The sequence below is a fragment of the Mobula hypostoma genome, chromosome X1 (genome assembly GCF_963921235.1).
Source record: "Mobula hypostoma chromosome X1, sMobHyp1.1, whole genome shotgun sequence".
NCBI lineage: Eukaryota > Metazoa > Chordata > Chondrichthyes > Myliobatiformes > Myliobatidae > Mobula > Mobula hypostoma.
The window spans coordinates 54,537,540-54,554,936 of NC_086128.1; the positions used below are offsets into that span (position 1 = coordinate 54,537,540).

General features: G+C 44.5%; 1 protein-coding gene across 2 annotated transcripts in view; it reads left to right on the plus strand.

Annotated features, from left to right (window-relative positions):
- Positions 1 to 17,397, plus strand: part of cacnb1 (calcium channel, voltage-dependent, beta 1 subunit) — a 374,637-nt gene that overhangs the window by 342,225 nt on the left and 15,015 nt on the right. For both annotated transcript variants that reach the window (XM_063038057.1, XM_063038058.1), the window contains exons 11-12: positions 4,982 to 5,133; positions 13,250 to 13,345. In XM_063038057.1, the coding sequence (XP_062894127.1) occupies positions 4,982 to 5,133; positions 13,250 to 13,345 (248 nt within the window). The remainder of the gene's footprint in view (positions 1 to 4,981; positions 5,134 to 13,249; positions 13,346 to 17,397) is intronic.

Sequence of the window (17,397 nt, forward strand, 5' to 3'; positions counted from 1 at the left end):
CATAGAGCAAATTCTACAGTGCTGAAACCACCTCTGCAGTCTCTCTCCAGCTAGATATTCAGGGGCAATTGAGAGTTCCCAGCTTTAGGTCAAATGTATTGTGAGTTCTCTAAGCAGGAGGATGAGGATGGGTGCAATTATGAATTGTAGATTTTTATGAGAATAGATATCAGTGTTCACAGACCATACAATGAGTTAAGCTTTGGAAACCCATGGCAGGAATTCAGTTCGATCCGTAACAGATGGCTCATTGCCTGCTGAGGTATTAGTCTGGTTTAAGGCCAGCTGAGAAGAAGCTCTAAGGAGACAGAAGGGAAAGCATTTCCAAGCAGGGAGTGGAATGAACTGCCTCTGAGGGTGAATATTAAAGAGTCAGGAATTCCCTGAGGGAATTAGTAGGACCTGTTGGAAAATAATGTGTAGAAACACAGGGAATGAGACTAATGGGAGTTCCTCGGCAAAGAAGGGTCAAGTACTCACCTCATAAACACAAGAGATCATGCAGATGCTGGACATCCAGAACAACATTCAAAATGCTGGAGGAACTCAGCAGCTCAGGCAGCTGAGTTATCCAGCATTTTATGTGATGCTTTCACATAGTCTCCTCCTGAACAATAATGATTATATCCTGTAATACGCAGGGACCCTTCATATCCAGATATTCACACAGCATTGATTTGACACAACAGATAGCCAAGTAGCTTCATATCATTAATTTATTTGCCATTATTACAAGCCCTGGGGGAGGCTGTGCACCGTTCCAACACCAATTATCTATCCAACCCCAGTCAAGATTTGGTGAGGTTGAATCTGAGTTCAAACCAACTTGCTGAATCACTTGTCTGTAGTTTTATTGCTCTGTCATGGATGCATGTACAGTCATTGCATTGCTACCAGTGTAAACCACCTGCACCAAAATATGCTGAACTATTTGCAGAGTGATCCATAGACATTAAATTAGGACTGCACTGCACTGCATGCAGTACTGCATATCTTGGCAGTGTTACACAGTGCTCACATATTTGGCAATGTACTGCTAACCAGGATACAAAGAATAAGCTGTAAGCTATCAAGTTAGTACACTGCTGTGTAGTATGCATGCAGAAAATCAATAGTCCAGTTTGCAGATAATGCGCACTAATCCTTACAAATATATATCACATGTAGAGAATGCATTAATACTTTGCATGTGGAAATTGCATTGCATTCTGAAATGTAGGAAATGCATTACCATCAGGCATGCAGTAAATGCCATGTGAGGAATGCATTATTTTAAGGCATGCAGATGTTTATGCAGAAAATGCAGCACACTCTAGCATGCAAAGTATGTGCTACTGAATAGTTTACAGAAGCATTTGAAAACATCCCAAACAGTGGAGCTAAGTTTAGGTACAGACTGGTGGCTATAAGATGTCACAGTCAGATCTGAAATTATGTCAAAAGAACAGTTAAGCTCAGAAAAAAAAAGTTTGGATTCTGGAAATCAAAACAGGTACTGTAAACACATTTAATGTTCTTTCTTCTTCTTTTGATGAATTTCTTCTGCTGACATGTTTAGTGCTTCACTTTAGAAACTGTGCCTCAAATATTCTTATGGTTCAGGAAACATGGCAGTATTAATGCTGAGTAATAAATAATTAATGACAATAATAAAGATGAGAGTGTCTGCCAAACACCCCTTCTACACTAAGCTTGTTGCCTTTAGGCTGGCTCTCCCCTGAATAACTGGATGATTCTGGAGTTGCAAGAGACTGTAGATGCTGGAATCTGGAGCATCACACCAGATGCTGAAGGAACTCAGCAAATCAGGCAGCACCTATGGAGGAAAATAGACAGATGGTGGTTTGGGTCAAGACTCTTCATCTTTACAGATGAGGCCAGTTCCTGTAGATTTGTATGTGTTGCAGTTCAATGACTAGAAATCCAGTCAGATCCATTTAGTTCACCTGCTGCCATTTGACCCGTCAAATCTACTTCACCATTCAATCATGGCTGAATTTTTTCAACCCCATTGCCCCACCTTCTCCCCATAACCTTTCACCCTTTTAACAGTCAGAAACCTCTCAATCTCTGCATTGAATACACCCAATGGCTTTGCCTCTACCACCCTCTGCGGCAATAAATTCCACAGATTCATCACCTCTGGCTGAAGAAATACTTTGTCATTTCTAAAGGAATGTCCGTTTATTTGATGCTATGCACTGAGATCTTAGACTATCTTACTAATGGAAACTTCCTTTCCATGTCCACTCTCTCCAAAACTTTCAGTATTCAGTAGATAGCAGTGAGATCCCACCCTCATCCTTCTTATCTGTGGAAATAGCATCCCAATTTGCCGACAGGAATCAGTTCAAAATAATCCTTGCATCCAACAGAACATTTCCAAGAAATAAGCAAGCCAGAATGAAAAAACAGTTTTTAATAAGGCTTCTCAATATTGTTCAAAGTGCTTAAGTTAGATTGAAACATACTATTAAGGTTCAATCAGTAGTACAATAAATAAATATTTTTTACCTCAAAAAATAATTTTTAAATCCATCATTTTCTAATATATTTTTATCAGAGGAATTCACAATCCACTTGCATTCAATTTATTTTTTGGCTGAGCAGTAATTGTAACTTTGAATTGGACCTCAATGAAATCTAAAATGGGAAGCTTATGCTCCTCACATAAAACGGATGGATCGGTTACTTCGTGTGTTGGGATACTTTTTTTTTGGAAATGTAATATTGATTTAACATAGCAATACAGTATCTTGTGTGTGGAGAGCATAAGATTCCCTTTTGAGGTCTATTCAAGCCCCACTCTCCTGCATTCTCCCCGTACTCTTTGACACCCTTACTAATCAAGAACCTATCAGCTTCTACTTTAAATGTACCTTATGACTTGTCCTCCACAGCAATCTGTAGTAATGAATACCACAGATTCACCACACCTGGCTAAAGAAATTCTTCCTCATCTCTGTTCTAAAGGTGTGGCACGTGGCCAAGTGGTTAGGGCATTGGACCAGCGATCTGAAGGTCGTGGGTTCGAGCCTTGGCTGAAGCAACTTGTGTCCTCGAGCAAGGCACTTAACCACACAATGCTCCAGTCTACCCAGCTGAGAATGGGTACCAGCAAAACGCTGGGGGTTAACCTCGCGATAGACTGACATCCTATCTGGGGGGGAGTCTCATACTCTCAGTCGCTTCACGCCACAGAAACCGGCATAAGCACCAGCACCAGCCTGATGGGCCACAAGGCTCGTGACAGACTTTAATCTTTAATCTGTTCTAAAGGGATGTCCTTCTATTCTGAGGCTGAGCCCTCTGGGTCTCCCACTATAATAAACATCCTCCCCATGCAACACACAAAAAATGCTGAAGGAACTCAGCAGGTCAGGCAGCATCTATGGAAATTAATAAACAGTCAACATTTTGGGCCAAGACCCTTCTTCAGGAATCAATATTTGTTAGGTTTCAATGTGGTCCCCCTTCATTCCTCTAAACTCCAGTGAGAACAAGCCCAGAGCTATCAAACACTCTCATGCATTAACCCTTTCATTCCAGAGATTATTCTCATAAACCTTCTCTGAATCCTCTACAGTGCCGGCAGTACTAAGCTACACTTTGGTGAACCTAAAACATGGATTGTTCAACAGAACAGCAAGTCAGAAGACTTTCCTCAATTCTGCGGCAAAGTCTGTAAGCCCAATGGCTTGGTCTCCACAGATGGGAGAAATAGAATTTCCCACATTAAATGCCACAAATGCAGAAAGGTGAAGTCTTAGAGAAGAATTGGCAGAAGTGCTATAAGTTTTACAATCATTACCACCTTGAGATGCTGCTGGAAAATCCACCTAATCTGCTTTTGATTGAGCTAAACATATCCAGAGATATTTGCTGGAGGGTGTAGACCTGGGTAGCTTTTCATTGACTTAAATTCAGTGGCCCTATGCTCACTCCATGCATTATAAAGAGGTCAAGAAGATAAGGCCTTCACATCTCCCACTGTCAGATAGATTACAGCATATGTTTAAGAGTACGAGCGCCCATGCACTGTAGTCCAGAGTGAATCACAGTCTTCAGACAAGTAAAGAGCATTACAAGGAAATCAAAGCTCAGGTGTGTCCTACTTATTATAATTTAAAGTGGTGGCTTGTGCAGGTCACTTGTGGCTTCAATGAGGGAACTGGTTATACAATCGTGGAATAGATCTGACTGAATTTCTGTACAGAAGCCTGACCCAGTTTGATGGGCCAAATGGCAGCACCTTGTCCTGTGATGAATCTTTGATTCTACGTTACAAGATTTGATGTTGTTAGCAATGTGAACATTTACTATCCATCTGAATTTATCATTAAGAAGGTGCTAGAGAGTTCCCTTCTTGAACACAGCATGCTACATGATGAAGCCACATCCATCATCGAGCTGAATCGTGATGTCCAACTTTTAGATGCAACATCAACAAATGTATATCAATCTATTTCTAACTCAGAAACATATAAGAAGGGCACCTTAAATGTGGTACTGGGTTATTAATTTAACTAATGTACAGAAAGGATTGAATAACTTTAGGCAAGGTTTTGAGGGAGAGGAGAAATGGGTTGACAAAAGAAAGTCTTTGAACTCCAGATTTCTTTTTGCCTTTGTCCTGGATGTTGAATCATGTCATGCTTCCAAAACATAAAGCATTCCAATACAGAATATTACCATTCGAGAGAGAGAGAGAGAGCAAGCATGGGCTTCCCATTGGAGATCTCATTTCCTAACAAAGAAACTGTACTGGAACTCAACAGACCTTCAAATAACTTGGAAGCCCCACTAAAAGAGCCTTGTTATTGTTACAATACACAAGAAAGAATGAACCATTGCTAACATTGAGCCAAGAAGATTATTGGAGGGCTGCCTGTTGTATTTGATCTTGTTTGTCACTTTTGGTGAAATGATAAAAGTGGTAATTTGGTAAAGGTGCCTTCTCTTTATGATTTTTTCCTTTTAGCTGAAGTACAAAGTGAGATTGAGCGCATCTTTGAATTGGCCAGGACCCTCCAATTGGTTGCTCTTGATGCAGACACCATCAACCATCCAGCCCAACTTAACAAAACTTCTCTGGCCCCAATTATAGTCTACATAAAAATTGCTTCACCCAAGGTAAGAGACCTCAAAAGTGTTTCTATATTTCATCCCATTGAGTTTTTGCACCTCCAATATCTTTCCTGTCACTCACCAGCCCCAAATGACCCACTATTCTTAACCCAATTGTTCTAACCACTGCGTGGAGAACTGGCAAGTAACGCATACTTACCTGTTTCTATCAGAAATGGTACACTTGTCTCCTTGAAAGCTTTCAGAAAAAAAGTGACATCTGGGAAATATGGAACATTAGAACACTACAGCATGGTAAAGGCCCTTTGGCCCATAATGTTGTGCTGACCTTCTAATCTACTCTAAAATCAATCTAAAATTTCCCTCCTACATGACACTCCATCCATGAGCCTGTCTAAGAATATCCAAATGTATCTAGGGATATTTATACCCCATATTTAGGGGCATAATGCCCTAATGTATCTGGCTCTGCCACCATCCCTGGTAGGGTATTCCACACACCCACGAGCCTCTCCAATCACCTTAAAATTATGCCCCCTAGTATTATCAAATTCTGCTCTGGAGAAACGTCTTTGGATATCCGCTCAATCTATGCCTCTTATCGAATTATACTCCTCTATCAAATCACCTCTCATCCTCCTTTGCTCCAGAGAGAAAAGCCCTAGTTTGCTCAACCTCTCCTCATAGGACATGCTCTCCAATCCAGGCAGCATCCTGGTAAATCTCTTCTGCACCCTCTCTAAAGCTTCCACATCCTTCCTATAATAAAGTGACCAGAACTGAACACAGTACTCCAAGTGTGGTCTAGCCAGGGTTTTACAGAGCTGCAACGTTACCTCACGGCTCTTGAACTCAATATAGTAATTTACCATCCTCCCTGAAAATGCCAGAACACAGTGCCAGCTTGTATGTTCTTTTTCTTTAACAGTTTCAAAGAGGGTAGGAAAGGATTCTACTCCTGGTAGGGGACCTTTTCCCAGGAAATGTGTGGACATTTTAAATATGCTAATGAATACAGAAACAATTGGCTTTTGGGTCAGGCACTTTAAACTCCCTCTACCCTCTTCGATGGATGTAAGAAATTCCATGACACTATTTAAGATTAGATTAACTTTATTTGTCACATGTACATGGAGACATCGAAACACACAGTGAAGTGCATAGTTTGACCAGCAACCAACACAATCCAAAGGTGCAGCCTATAAGTGATGCCATGCTTCTGGCGCCAACACAGCATGCCAATAACTTATTAACCCTGAGCATAAATACATCTTTGGAATGTGGGAGGAAACCAAAGCACCCAGAAGAAACAGACACAGTCATGGGAAGAACATGCAAACTCCTTACAGACAGCACTGGAATAGAACCCCAATCTCCCAATCACTGGCACTGTAAAGCATTATGCTAATCACTACTATCAATGACTCTGGTGTCAGTGTTCATCTCTCAATCAGTATCACTAACACTGGTAAAGTTGATCCTTATAGCATTGCTGTTTGGGGGATCTTGCTGTGCATAGATTGGCTGACGTGTTTGCCTCATTACAACAGTGGTTGCTTATCAAACATTCCCATTGTGCATGTCCGATGTGCAATCACTGCTGTAATCGGGTGCTATGAAAGGAATATGAGGTGCTGTATGAATGCATCCATTTCCTTTTGATTTAACCTGTTCTGCAGGTTTTGAAGTGGGCAGGTGTCCTCAGCCTCGAGAAGTTGGGTGGTGAAGGGAGACCAGGACACCTTCAAGGTGAAGTTCCTTATAAGTACAGCACTGCTTGTGTGCTGTGTCTGAGGAGTTGTTCACCACACACACACACACAAACCCACTCGCATGCACATACACACACAACCATGCGCACACATGCACATAAATACATATGTACAAACACCCACACACAAACGTGCACATGTATATTGTTACGTACCCCGTAACTGGGTTGCCAAACCAGCAGAAATGGATCACTCAGTTGGAGTCTGGAGTACTAGAACTAAGAAAGTTTTATTAAAGAAACAAGCAACACATTAATCGAAAGGATAATAAATGCAACAGTTCAGCGATGATAAACGCACATGTGCACAGAATTAAGATAACAGCATCAATCAAGCTCTATCGTTGTCTAGGGGTAAATGACCAATTTCAAAATGACTCAAAGTTCAGTCCAGTTAGTAGTTCAGTTCGCAGTAATCGTTGCCATGGCGATGGACAAGGTGGGGGAAGAGAGACAGAGAGAACAGGAACAACTGATCATTCAGAACGGCTTCACTCACAGACCAGCGGGATGGCTCACAAGCAACTTTTGGGCGGGTCCTTGGTGATGTCACCTGAGGTCACCGACTGTGACCCCTCCTCCAGATGCGGTCGATCCTCTGCAGTGAACCCGGCACCCAGGCAAGGGCGGACACACACCGGGTTCCCGTTGATCGTACCTTTCCACCCTTGTCGTTGTCCGGTACTTCTCACCACTCGTGAGAAGCGTACCGCTTCCAGGGTCTCGTTACCTCGGGTGGCGTGTGTGTCTGTCTTAGCGAACCTGTCCCTTTTTATCCCCCTGCTGGGGTATCGCCTGTCCATCACTTCAAACAGTTCAGGGTTCAAAGGGGGGAGCCGCTCCAGACAGCTCTCTCTCCCACATCCCTTCATTACACATCTCCAGACGCTGCTCCATTGTTCCTTATCTCTCCTTCCCCTGAGGGCAGGTGGCAGACCAACTGCTGATGCCACTGATGCTAGCCCAGGCCAGCAAACATCTTAATTTTATGTGTATTCTCGTAACACTTCCCCCCTTTAAGGATTTTTACCGGGAGGTAAAAATTACAAACATGACTACATTATTTGATACATACACAATATACATCTTTAACAGTTATTTAGCTAATACAGAGAATTTGAAGCTGTCAACACCTTGACAGACAGTCATCACATTTTCTGTTCCTTTTACACGTGTTATTAATAATCCCTTAGACCAGGCTCCAACTCAGCAAACTTCATAGTGGCCAAAAACACTGATGAATTGCGACCAATGTAACCTCTCATTTGGTTTTGTCCCGGACCACAACAACAAGGGTCGTCCCATTCCGACTCAATTTTCTCTCGCAAGGGCTTAGTAGGAGGGGGACGGGTATTGACCGCAGAGTTATTGCAAAACTTCCTGCAGTACCCCACCATCTCCAAAAGCCTTCTGAGGGCCCTCTTGTCTGTCGGGGTTGGGAGGTCAGCGATAGCCTGCACTGTAGCTTGCATCGCTGCCAGCTGCCCCTGTGTCACCACAATTCCCAGGTAAGTGACCCTCGTGTGGCCGAATTCATTTTTTTCAAGGTTCACTATCAAACTGGCTTCAGACAGCCGTGTTAAATTGCCAATACACACCTCTGTGTTCATCAGCCCTTTAGTCACTGAATTACTCGAAAAATATGGGTGTTGTTTACTTGGCTGCCCTATTGTAACCACAATCACCCAACGTCCCAGTTCTTTGCATTTCCTCGGGACAATCAAACACATAGGTGCGAGTCGTTTAATTACTCCTTCTAAAGATTCGCTTTGTTCGGGGATTAAGGGAGAGACCTTATCAGTAGACCTGGCCAAAACAATAGCCTTCTCCCATCTGACCGATCCCATCCTAATCTTTTCAAAATGGTTTTTTCCTCTTATCAAGGGGCCCCTAGCTTCATTGATTTCCACGCTAACACCGACTAGGTTTGTTAGCATATCAAAAGCCGGTGACCGTCTCAGTTCGCGTCGGTCATGATCAATAACATTTTTCCCCCTGGGCAGCCGGTAACTCTCTTTCATGATTCCACCAACTGTTTCCTCCAGCACCGCAAAATGTCCACCGGGGGGTACCTCGTGGGCCATGTTAAAAACCTCATCCCCATAACTCTTTTGCACCACCCCCCATTCCTCATCTGCGGGTACTGTACTTGATTTCCCTTTCTTCCTTAGCACTTCCTCCTCCGCACAATAGCTTGTCAAGGCTGTGTCAGAGAGAGCGGTCTCGGCAAAAACCATCAGCCCCTCGTCTCGCTCCTGCGTCTGCACAAATTCTTTCCTGGCTACTGCTACGTCCGTCCCAGCTCCCTCACTACCTCTTATCTCACTACACCCTGTCTCATACAAGGTTGGCAGAAATGTTTCAGCCAAATTCACCATCGCGGGCGGGGCCTCCATGCTGGCAGGCTGACCCGTCAATCTCACGACTGGGAACACGATTCCTCCGGCGATGTCATTACCCAGCAAGACTTCCACGTCTTTCATCGGTAATTCGGACCTCACCCCGATCGTGACTAGTCCAGAGACCAGGTTGCTCTGTAAGTGTATCTGGTGCAAAGGGACTGACTCTGTCCCTTCCCCAACACCTTTGACCTCTACCTCCCCAGTCTGGGTCTCTGAGCTAAACTCTAATACACTCTTCAGTATTAGTGACTGACACGCTCCCGTGTCTCTCCAGATCCGCACTGGAACTGGTTTTAACCCCTCCTTCACTGACACCAGTCCGGCCGAGATAAACCTCTCGCGCCCTTCCTGGACTTTTTCAGACCTGTCCTTCCCTAGCGGTTCGCTTAACAGCTCAATACAGCCATTCAAAATTTCCGCTTTTCCTTTCCCCGTCTCCTTCCTTGGGGCAAAGCACCTGGACGCAAAGTGTCCGACTTTCCCACAATTATAACAGACGACCCCAGGAGACTTCCTACCAGACTGCTCCCGGTCTACCTTATCCTTTTCACTAGTCCCCGGCTTACTTTCTGACTTTTCCGGTGGACTCTCCCCGCCGTCCTGACTACCCTTCTGGTAGCCTTTACTCGGGGCAACCTTCATTTTATGCGTCAACGCATACTCATCCACTAACTTAGCAGTTGCGGCTAACGTGGCTGCCTCTTTCTCATCGAGGTAGGGTCTCATACCCTCAGGGACACAACCTTTAAACTGCTCAATCAGAATCAGTTGCAGCAGTCTGTCGTAATCCCCCTCTACCCCTTTCGAGGCGCACCAACGCTCACAATATGTTTGCATCTCACGAGCAAACTCCAAATACGTGCGGTCCCACTGCTTCCTCGCATTCCGGAACCTCTGCCGGTATGCCTCCGGGACCAACTCATAAATCCTGAGGATGGCCTCTTTCACCACCTCATACCTCTGGGCATCTTCCGCGGATAAAGCGGAGTAAGCTTGTTGGGCTTTCCCTTTCAGTACACTCTGAAGTAAAACAACCCACTTATCCCTTGGCCAGTCCTGACTTATAGCCACTTTTTCGAAATGGAGAAAGTACCGATCCACATCGGTATCGTCAAATGGGGGAACCAGCCTAACCTCCTGGGTCGCCCGGAACCCTCCACCTTGGTTCGGCACGAGCCCCTGCTCGGCCCTTATCTTTAACTTCTCCAGCTCAAATTCCCTTTCCCTCTGTTTCTCCTCTCTCTCCAACTGTCTGTCCCTCTCTCTCTCTTCTCTCTCCAACTGTCTTTCTCTCTCTTGCCTTTCTACCTCTTTCTCTCTCTCTTGCCTTTCTACCTCTTTCTCTCTCTCCCGCCTTTCTAACTCTTTCTCTCTCTCCCGCCTTTCTAACTCTCTCTCTTTCTCCTGCCTTTCTAACTCTCTCTCTTTCTCCTGCCTTTCTAACTCTCTCTCTTTCTCCTGCCTTTCTAACTGCTTCTCTTCGTGTTCTAACTGCCGTACCCGGAACTCGTGCTCGAGTCTCAGTTTTTCAAGCTGTACCTGTACCGCGTCTCCAGCAGGTTTTTCAATAGACACCACCCCCAGCTCACCTTGGGGAAACACACCTTTAGATACATAGTGCTCTACAATAGCTCTGTGTATCTCCTCTCTCCTCATTGTCGACTTCACCTTGGCAAGATTCACCCGTTTGGCCACAGCTATCAATTCTGATTTCCTGGCATCCTCTAATGCCTCCAAGGTCGGCGCCTTTATAAATTCCTCAACCTCCATTTCTGCTGTTTGTCTTTTCTTTCTTTCGGGAATTTTAACCCAATCAATTTACTCCGTCCCAAATTTAGCGTTCAAAATCGCGGACGAGAACCCCACTTATGTTACGTACCCCGTAACTGGGTTGCCAAACCAGCAGAAATGGATCACTCAGTTGGAGTCTGGAGTACTAGAACTAAGAAAGTTTTATTAAAGAAACAAGCAACACATTAATCGAAAGGATAATAAATGCAACAGTTCAGCGATGATAAACGCACATGTGCACAGAATTAAGATAACAGCATCAATCAAGCTCTATCGTTGTCTAGGGGTAAATGACCAATTTCAAAATGACTCAAAGTTCAGTCCAGTTAGTAGTTCAGTTCGCAGTAATCGTTGCCATGGCGATGGACAAGGTGGGGGAAGAGAGACAGAGAGAACAGGAACAACTGATCATTCAGAACGGCTTCACTCACAGACCAGCGGGATGGCTCACAAGCAACTTTTGGGCGGGTCCTTGGTGATGTCACCTGAGGTCACCGACTGTGACCCCTCCTCCAGATGCGGTCGATCCTCTGCAGTGAACCCGGCACCCAGGCAAGGGCGGACACACACCGGGTTCCCGCTGATCGTACCTTTTCACCCTTGTCGTTGTCTGATACTTCTCACCCACTCGTGAGAGGCGCACCGCTTCCAGGGTCTCGTTACCTCGGGTGGCGTGTGTGTCTGTCTTAGCGAACCTGTCCCTTTTTATCCCCCTGCTGGGGTATCGCCTGTCCATCACTTCAAACAGTTCAGGGTTCAAAGGGGGGAGCCGCTCCAGACAGCTCTCTCTCCCACATCCCTTCATTACACATCTCCAGACGCTGCTCCATTGTTCCTTATCTCTCCTTCCCCTGAGGGCAGGTGGCAGACCAACTGCTGATGCCACTGATGCTAGCCCAGGCCAGCAAACATCTTAATTTTATGTGTATTCTCGTAACAATATATACACACACACACACACACACACACACACACACACACACACACGTATATATATATATATATATACACACACACGCACGTGCATGCGCTCCAGGAATTAATTACACTCCTCTCCAACGCTGTCTTCAATCAGCCTTACTACAAGAATGGGGCGGGGGGTCTCATTGAAACCGAATGAACATTGAAAGGCTTGGATAGAGTGGATGTGGAGAGGATGTTTCTAATAGTGGGCGAGTCTAGGACCTGAGGGCACAGGCTCAGAATAGTGGGTCGTCCCTTTAGAACAGAGATGAAGAGGAATTTATTTTGCCAGAGTGTGGTAAATCTATGGAATTCATTGCTGCAGATGGCTGTGGAGGCCAAGTCATTGGGTATATTTAAAGTGGAGGCTGATAGGTACTTGATTAGTAAGGGTGTCAAAGGTTACAGGCAGGAGATTGAGGTTGACAGGGATAATAAATCAGCCATGATAGAATGGCAGAGCTGTCTCAATGTGCAGAATGGCCTAATTCTGCTCTTACGTTTTATGGTCTTACTGCTCAGTGTTTTCATGTTAAAATACGTATAGAAGCTCTATCCAATCTGAAACTGTGTCTCTCCACAGTCCCATCAACCCAGAAATCAATAGCAACAATTAATGTTGAGAGGTTGCTGTGTATCAGCAAATCATACTGAGGGATAGGGTTAGTGCATGTCAACCAGTTGTTGGATTCTGATGTTTTTCATCTAAGGATCATTCAGAAGTCAGGAAAGAGGCACAGTACTTGTTGCTTTGTGATTATTTTATTAAGCTCTAATAGAACAAAGAAAATTGAAAAATGGTCACTGATAGAAGTTTTGTAAGTGAAGGGAAAGAGAAGCAAAAGGAGATATGCCTTATGGTCAGTTCTTTTTCTATCCCATAGATAAGAAACATTCCATTCAAATTTGCAGAAAGAGTTAACCAATCAGATAGCCCCTATTCAAATAACACAATACCAAGAGAAGCTTCCAGAATCATACAAATGTAACCATTTGGGGACACACGAAACAATTGCATATACATACTGTGACCACGAGGAAACATATTAAACAGTTATAAAAAATACTACCAGGCATAAATTGTTAAACTGCAAAGATAATGACAATTAAACAGTCCAATCCAACGCAGTATTATACTGAGAATCATCAGTACAAGGGTAAATGAATAAAATGTTACTTGGTCAAATAAAATGTTATTTGGTGCACATGAGTTTCATTATCTGTTTGCCCACAGGTCTTACAGCGACTGATAAAGTCACGAGGAAAATCCCAGGCTAAACATCTCAATGTACAGATGGTGGCATCAGACAAGCTAGCACAGTGTCCTCCGGTCAGTACCTCAGATTCAGCAGGAACTGTGCTTTCACAAACCTACAAACCTCTCATAAATACTCCAAAAGTCTCTTCTTTCTTTTGGCTCTCTACTGTGATCATTCAGAGAGTTCAGTTGTACGAATTGCACTATAGTCAAGAAATTGGTAAATTGGTTTATCACTGTCACATGTACAATGCTTTGTTTTCAGAATCAGAACAATACATAAAATATTCAATAAATTACAGTAATAAATATATATGAAAAAGTCAAGTAAGTCATGCAAAAAGAGAGCAGAGTTCATGAGGTAGTGTTCATGGGTTCATTATCTGATGGGGTAGGGGAAGAAGCAGTTCGTAAAAAAGTGAACTTGTGTCTTCAGGCTCCATTACCTCCTCTCGGATGGTAGCAATGAGAAGAGGACATGTCATGTGTGGTGGGGGTCTTTAATGATCAATGCCACCTTTATGCATACAGATCATTTCATCACAATCAGTAAATTGAGGTAGTATAAGGGAAAAACTAAACCAGAATGCAAAATATCATGTTACATATACAGAGAAAGTGCAGTGCAGCCAGACAATAAGTTACAAGGCCATAATGAGGTAGATTGTGAAGTCCAGAACACAAACACAAGAGATTCTGCAGATGCTGGAAGTCCATTGCAATGCACAGAAAATTCATGCAGACCTCAGCAGGTCAGGCAACATCTATGGAAATGAATAAACAGTCACTGTTTCAAAGTTCAAAATACAATTATTATCAAAGTATATATACTATATACAACCTTGAGATTGTCTCCTTACAGGCAGCCACAAAACAAAGAAACCCAATAGAATCCATTAAAAAAGAGAAGACCATCAAACACCCAATAATGCAAAAAAAGAACAAATTGTGCGAACAATATAAAGTAAGCAAGTAACATTCAGAACAAAAGTTCATAAAGTGAGTTCACAGCCACGAAGCCAGTCATCACTGCAGTCGGTCCAGGAGCCTGTTAGTTGCAGGCCACAGCCTCAGTTCAGTGCAGAGATGAGTAAACTTTGCCGAACAACGAGCTGAACTAAGCGCCTCTGGCCCAGACACCCTGACCCTTTTCAAACTAGCCCAGCGCTTAAATCGGCCAAACCTCATGTTGTTCTTCACTCTCAGGCCTGGGCTGTGCCGCCTCGATACACTCTCAGGCCCAGGCTCCACCCCCTCGGTACACTCTTGGGCCTGGGGCTCTGCTGCCCAGATACGCTCTCGGGGCTGGACTCCGCTGCCTCGATATGCTCTCGGGCCTGGGCTCTGCTGCCTCGATACGTTCTCAGGACTGGCTGTGCTGCCTCGATACACTCTCGGGCTCGGGCTCCGTCCCCTCAGTACTCTCTCAGGGCTGGGCTCTGCCGCCTCGATACGCTCTCGGGGCTGGGCTGCGATGCCTCAATACGCTCTCGGGCCTGGGTTCTGCCACCTCAATATGCTCTCGGGCCCGATCTTTCCAATCTGGCCCAGCGCTTAAATTGGTCAAGCATTGGCTTTTTCCTCGCTCTCGGCCTAGGCCCTGCTGCCTCAATATGCTCTCGGGCCTGGGCTCCGGTACCTCAAAACGCTCTTGGGCCCAATCTTTCCAATCTGGCCCAGCGCTTAAATTAGTCAAGCATTGGCTTGCTCCTTGCTCTCGGGCCTAGGCCCTGCCGCTTCAACCTGCCTTGCCTTGGATCCACAGCTTCAAATTGGCTCCAAGTCCACTCCAACAATGACCAAACATTGGCTCATTCTTTGCTCTCTGGCCTGGACCTTACCGCATTGATTTGGCCCATACACTCCATGACACTCCAGTCATGCACCTTCAAGACGACAATTCACACCACAAAAATACCAGGTTGTACAGGTGGTTCAAAAGATCATCCCCAAAAGGGAAGTTACAGACTATTGATTGCAGTGATTGTTTTCCAGAAAAGAGTGTGATTAATAAAGTGGTTGGTAGTTTTGTTTGCTTCCAGTAAGATGTCACTGTACTTCACCAACACCATCTTAAACCAGAAGCCAAGGTCTGGGTTTTTAAAATGGTGCAGGACTCTGGGTTTTTAAAATGGGAAAGTAGCCATCGAAAAATAACAAGGAAAGAGGAAGGAAATGAGAATAACCAATAAAGCAGAAAATTCAAAGATTCAAAGTACATTTCTTATCAATGTATATAGTATACAACCTTGAGATTTTCCTTCCCACAGCCAACCACGAAACAAAGAAAACCCTGGAACATGTTCAAAGAAAAACATCAAACACCCCCCTCCCCACCAATGCACAAAAAAATCGCGCAAATGACAAAAGAGGGTTAAAAAAACAAGCGAAAAATCACAGAATATAAAACATAAAATCGAAAGAGTCCAGGCATGTTCAGTTCAGTTCAATCTAGTGCTGTGCCGCTTGTTATCTGTAGACCATCCCAATCAAAATTGCACAAAATAGCAACAAATAAGGAGCAACCAGAAACCAGAAACACAGCATAATATGAACTACAGAGTCCAATCACAAACCGCAGCAATTAAATCTTGCCCAAGACTCAGGACTCCAGCATTATCCTCTGGGAGCAGCGAGCAAAAAGGAGAGAGATCGTCACATGCAGACATCTTCCTCTGCCATCAGCAAGTGAGAGACTAGGTGGCGCTGAACAACCCCTTCACCTTCTGCTCTCGCCTCTATGTTTTAATTGGCGGGATCAGTGAGAAATTGAGTTGATTATGGTCTCCATTTCTCTTGGCCTCAAGTCCGCATGCTTCACTTGAAACCTTACCGAACAATCTTGAGTCAGCGAAGCACCAGATCGCCCAATCGGTCTGAAAACACACCACCAAAATGTAGATTACTGGCTCCAACAGCAGCAGAACCACATTTGAAAGAAAAAGAAGACGTAAAAGAAATGGAAGAAGTAGTTTTGCGAACTGTCTGGAGGATGTCACTCTTGATTATGTTGTTCACTGGCATTATCTTCTTTCGGAAATGGCCTCCTTTCATGCTGTAACGACTCTGTGATTCAAGTCTCTGGCTCCTTAAGTCAGGGCCTTTGAACCCAGAGATCAGCAGGTGAACCAGTGTCCTTCCAACCCACTGACACTATCAAAATGAGACAGAACCTCCTTCATCGCCAGCGATGCACAACTTTTCTCCCCAATGTTGGTCCACAACCTGTGCCACAACTGGGAACTTGTTTCTTTCAATTTGAGCATTTGGACATTTTTCTCCCCACAGGCAAACTAACCAACATGTGGGGACAGAACAGACGCTTCCACAGCCCCCGCCCACCAGCGCTTCTTAGAAATAGAAATAGGAATTGACAAAGATTACCTCCAGAAAATGGAGTGTGCAAGGTTTCACCCGTTTTCCAGCTGAAGGCTGATTTATACTTCTGTGTCAACTCGACGCCGTAACCTACGCAAGTGGCCTACGCGCATTGTGAGCATTTATACTTGTGTGTTGGTGTGTCTGCGTCGCTCTGCAATTCGCGCACGTCACGCATGCGCACACAGCTGCCCGTGCAAGGCCTCATGGTCATGGTAGTCTTTCTCGGGGTAAACAAATTTAAAGTGAGCGTCTTTTTTCATAAAAGCAAAATGTGTCCTCCATAATTTCGGAGGTCTGTAAAGCTTTATGGAAAGCATTGCAGCCAGAGTTCCTTCCTTGCCCTTCAGTCGCCCAGTGGGAAACTATTGTAGCATAGGATGAAATGTGATGCTACCAAGCGGACCAATCACAGTTGTTGCGGTCTGCGTCGCCGTGATGCGTAGTTACATTTTGGGAGAGGTGTGCGTCAGGCTACGGCGTAGGGATCTGCGTAGGCTCTGCATAAAGTTCGCGGCTACGGCATACCTACGGCATTGATTTGACGCAGAAGTATATATCAGCCTTTAGGTTGCTATAGGGAACTTTGAACCTTCCCTGCTATTCCGACCCCCACCACTGTCTATGTTATGTTTGTATGTATGTGTAAGTTTCCTCAAGGTGCTCTGGCTTTCTCCCACATCCCAAAGGTTCGTGGGTAAGTAGGTTAATTGGCCAATGTCAGTTATTGCTAATGTAGATGGGTT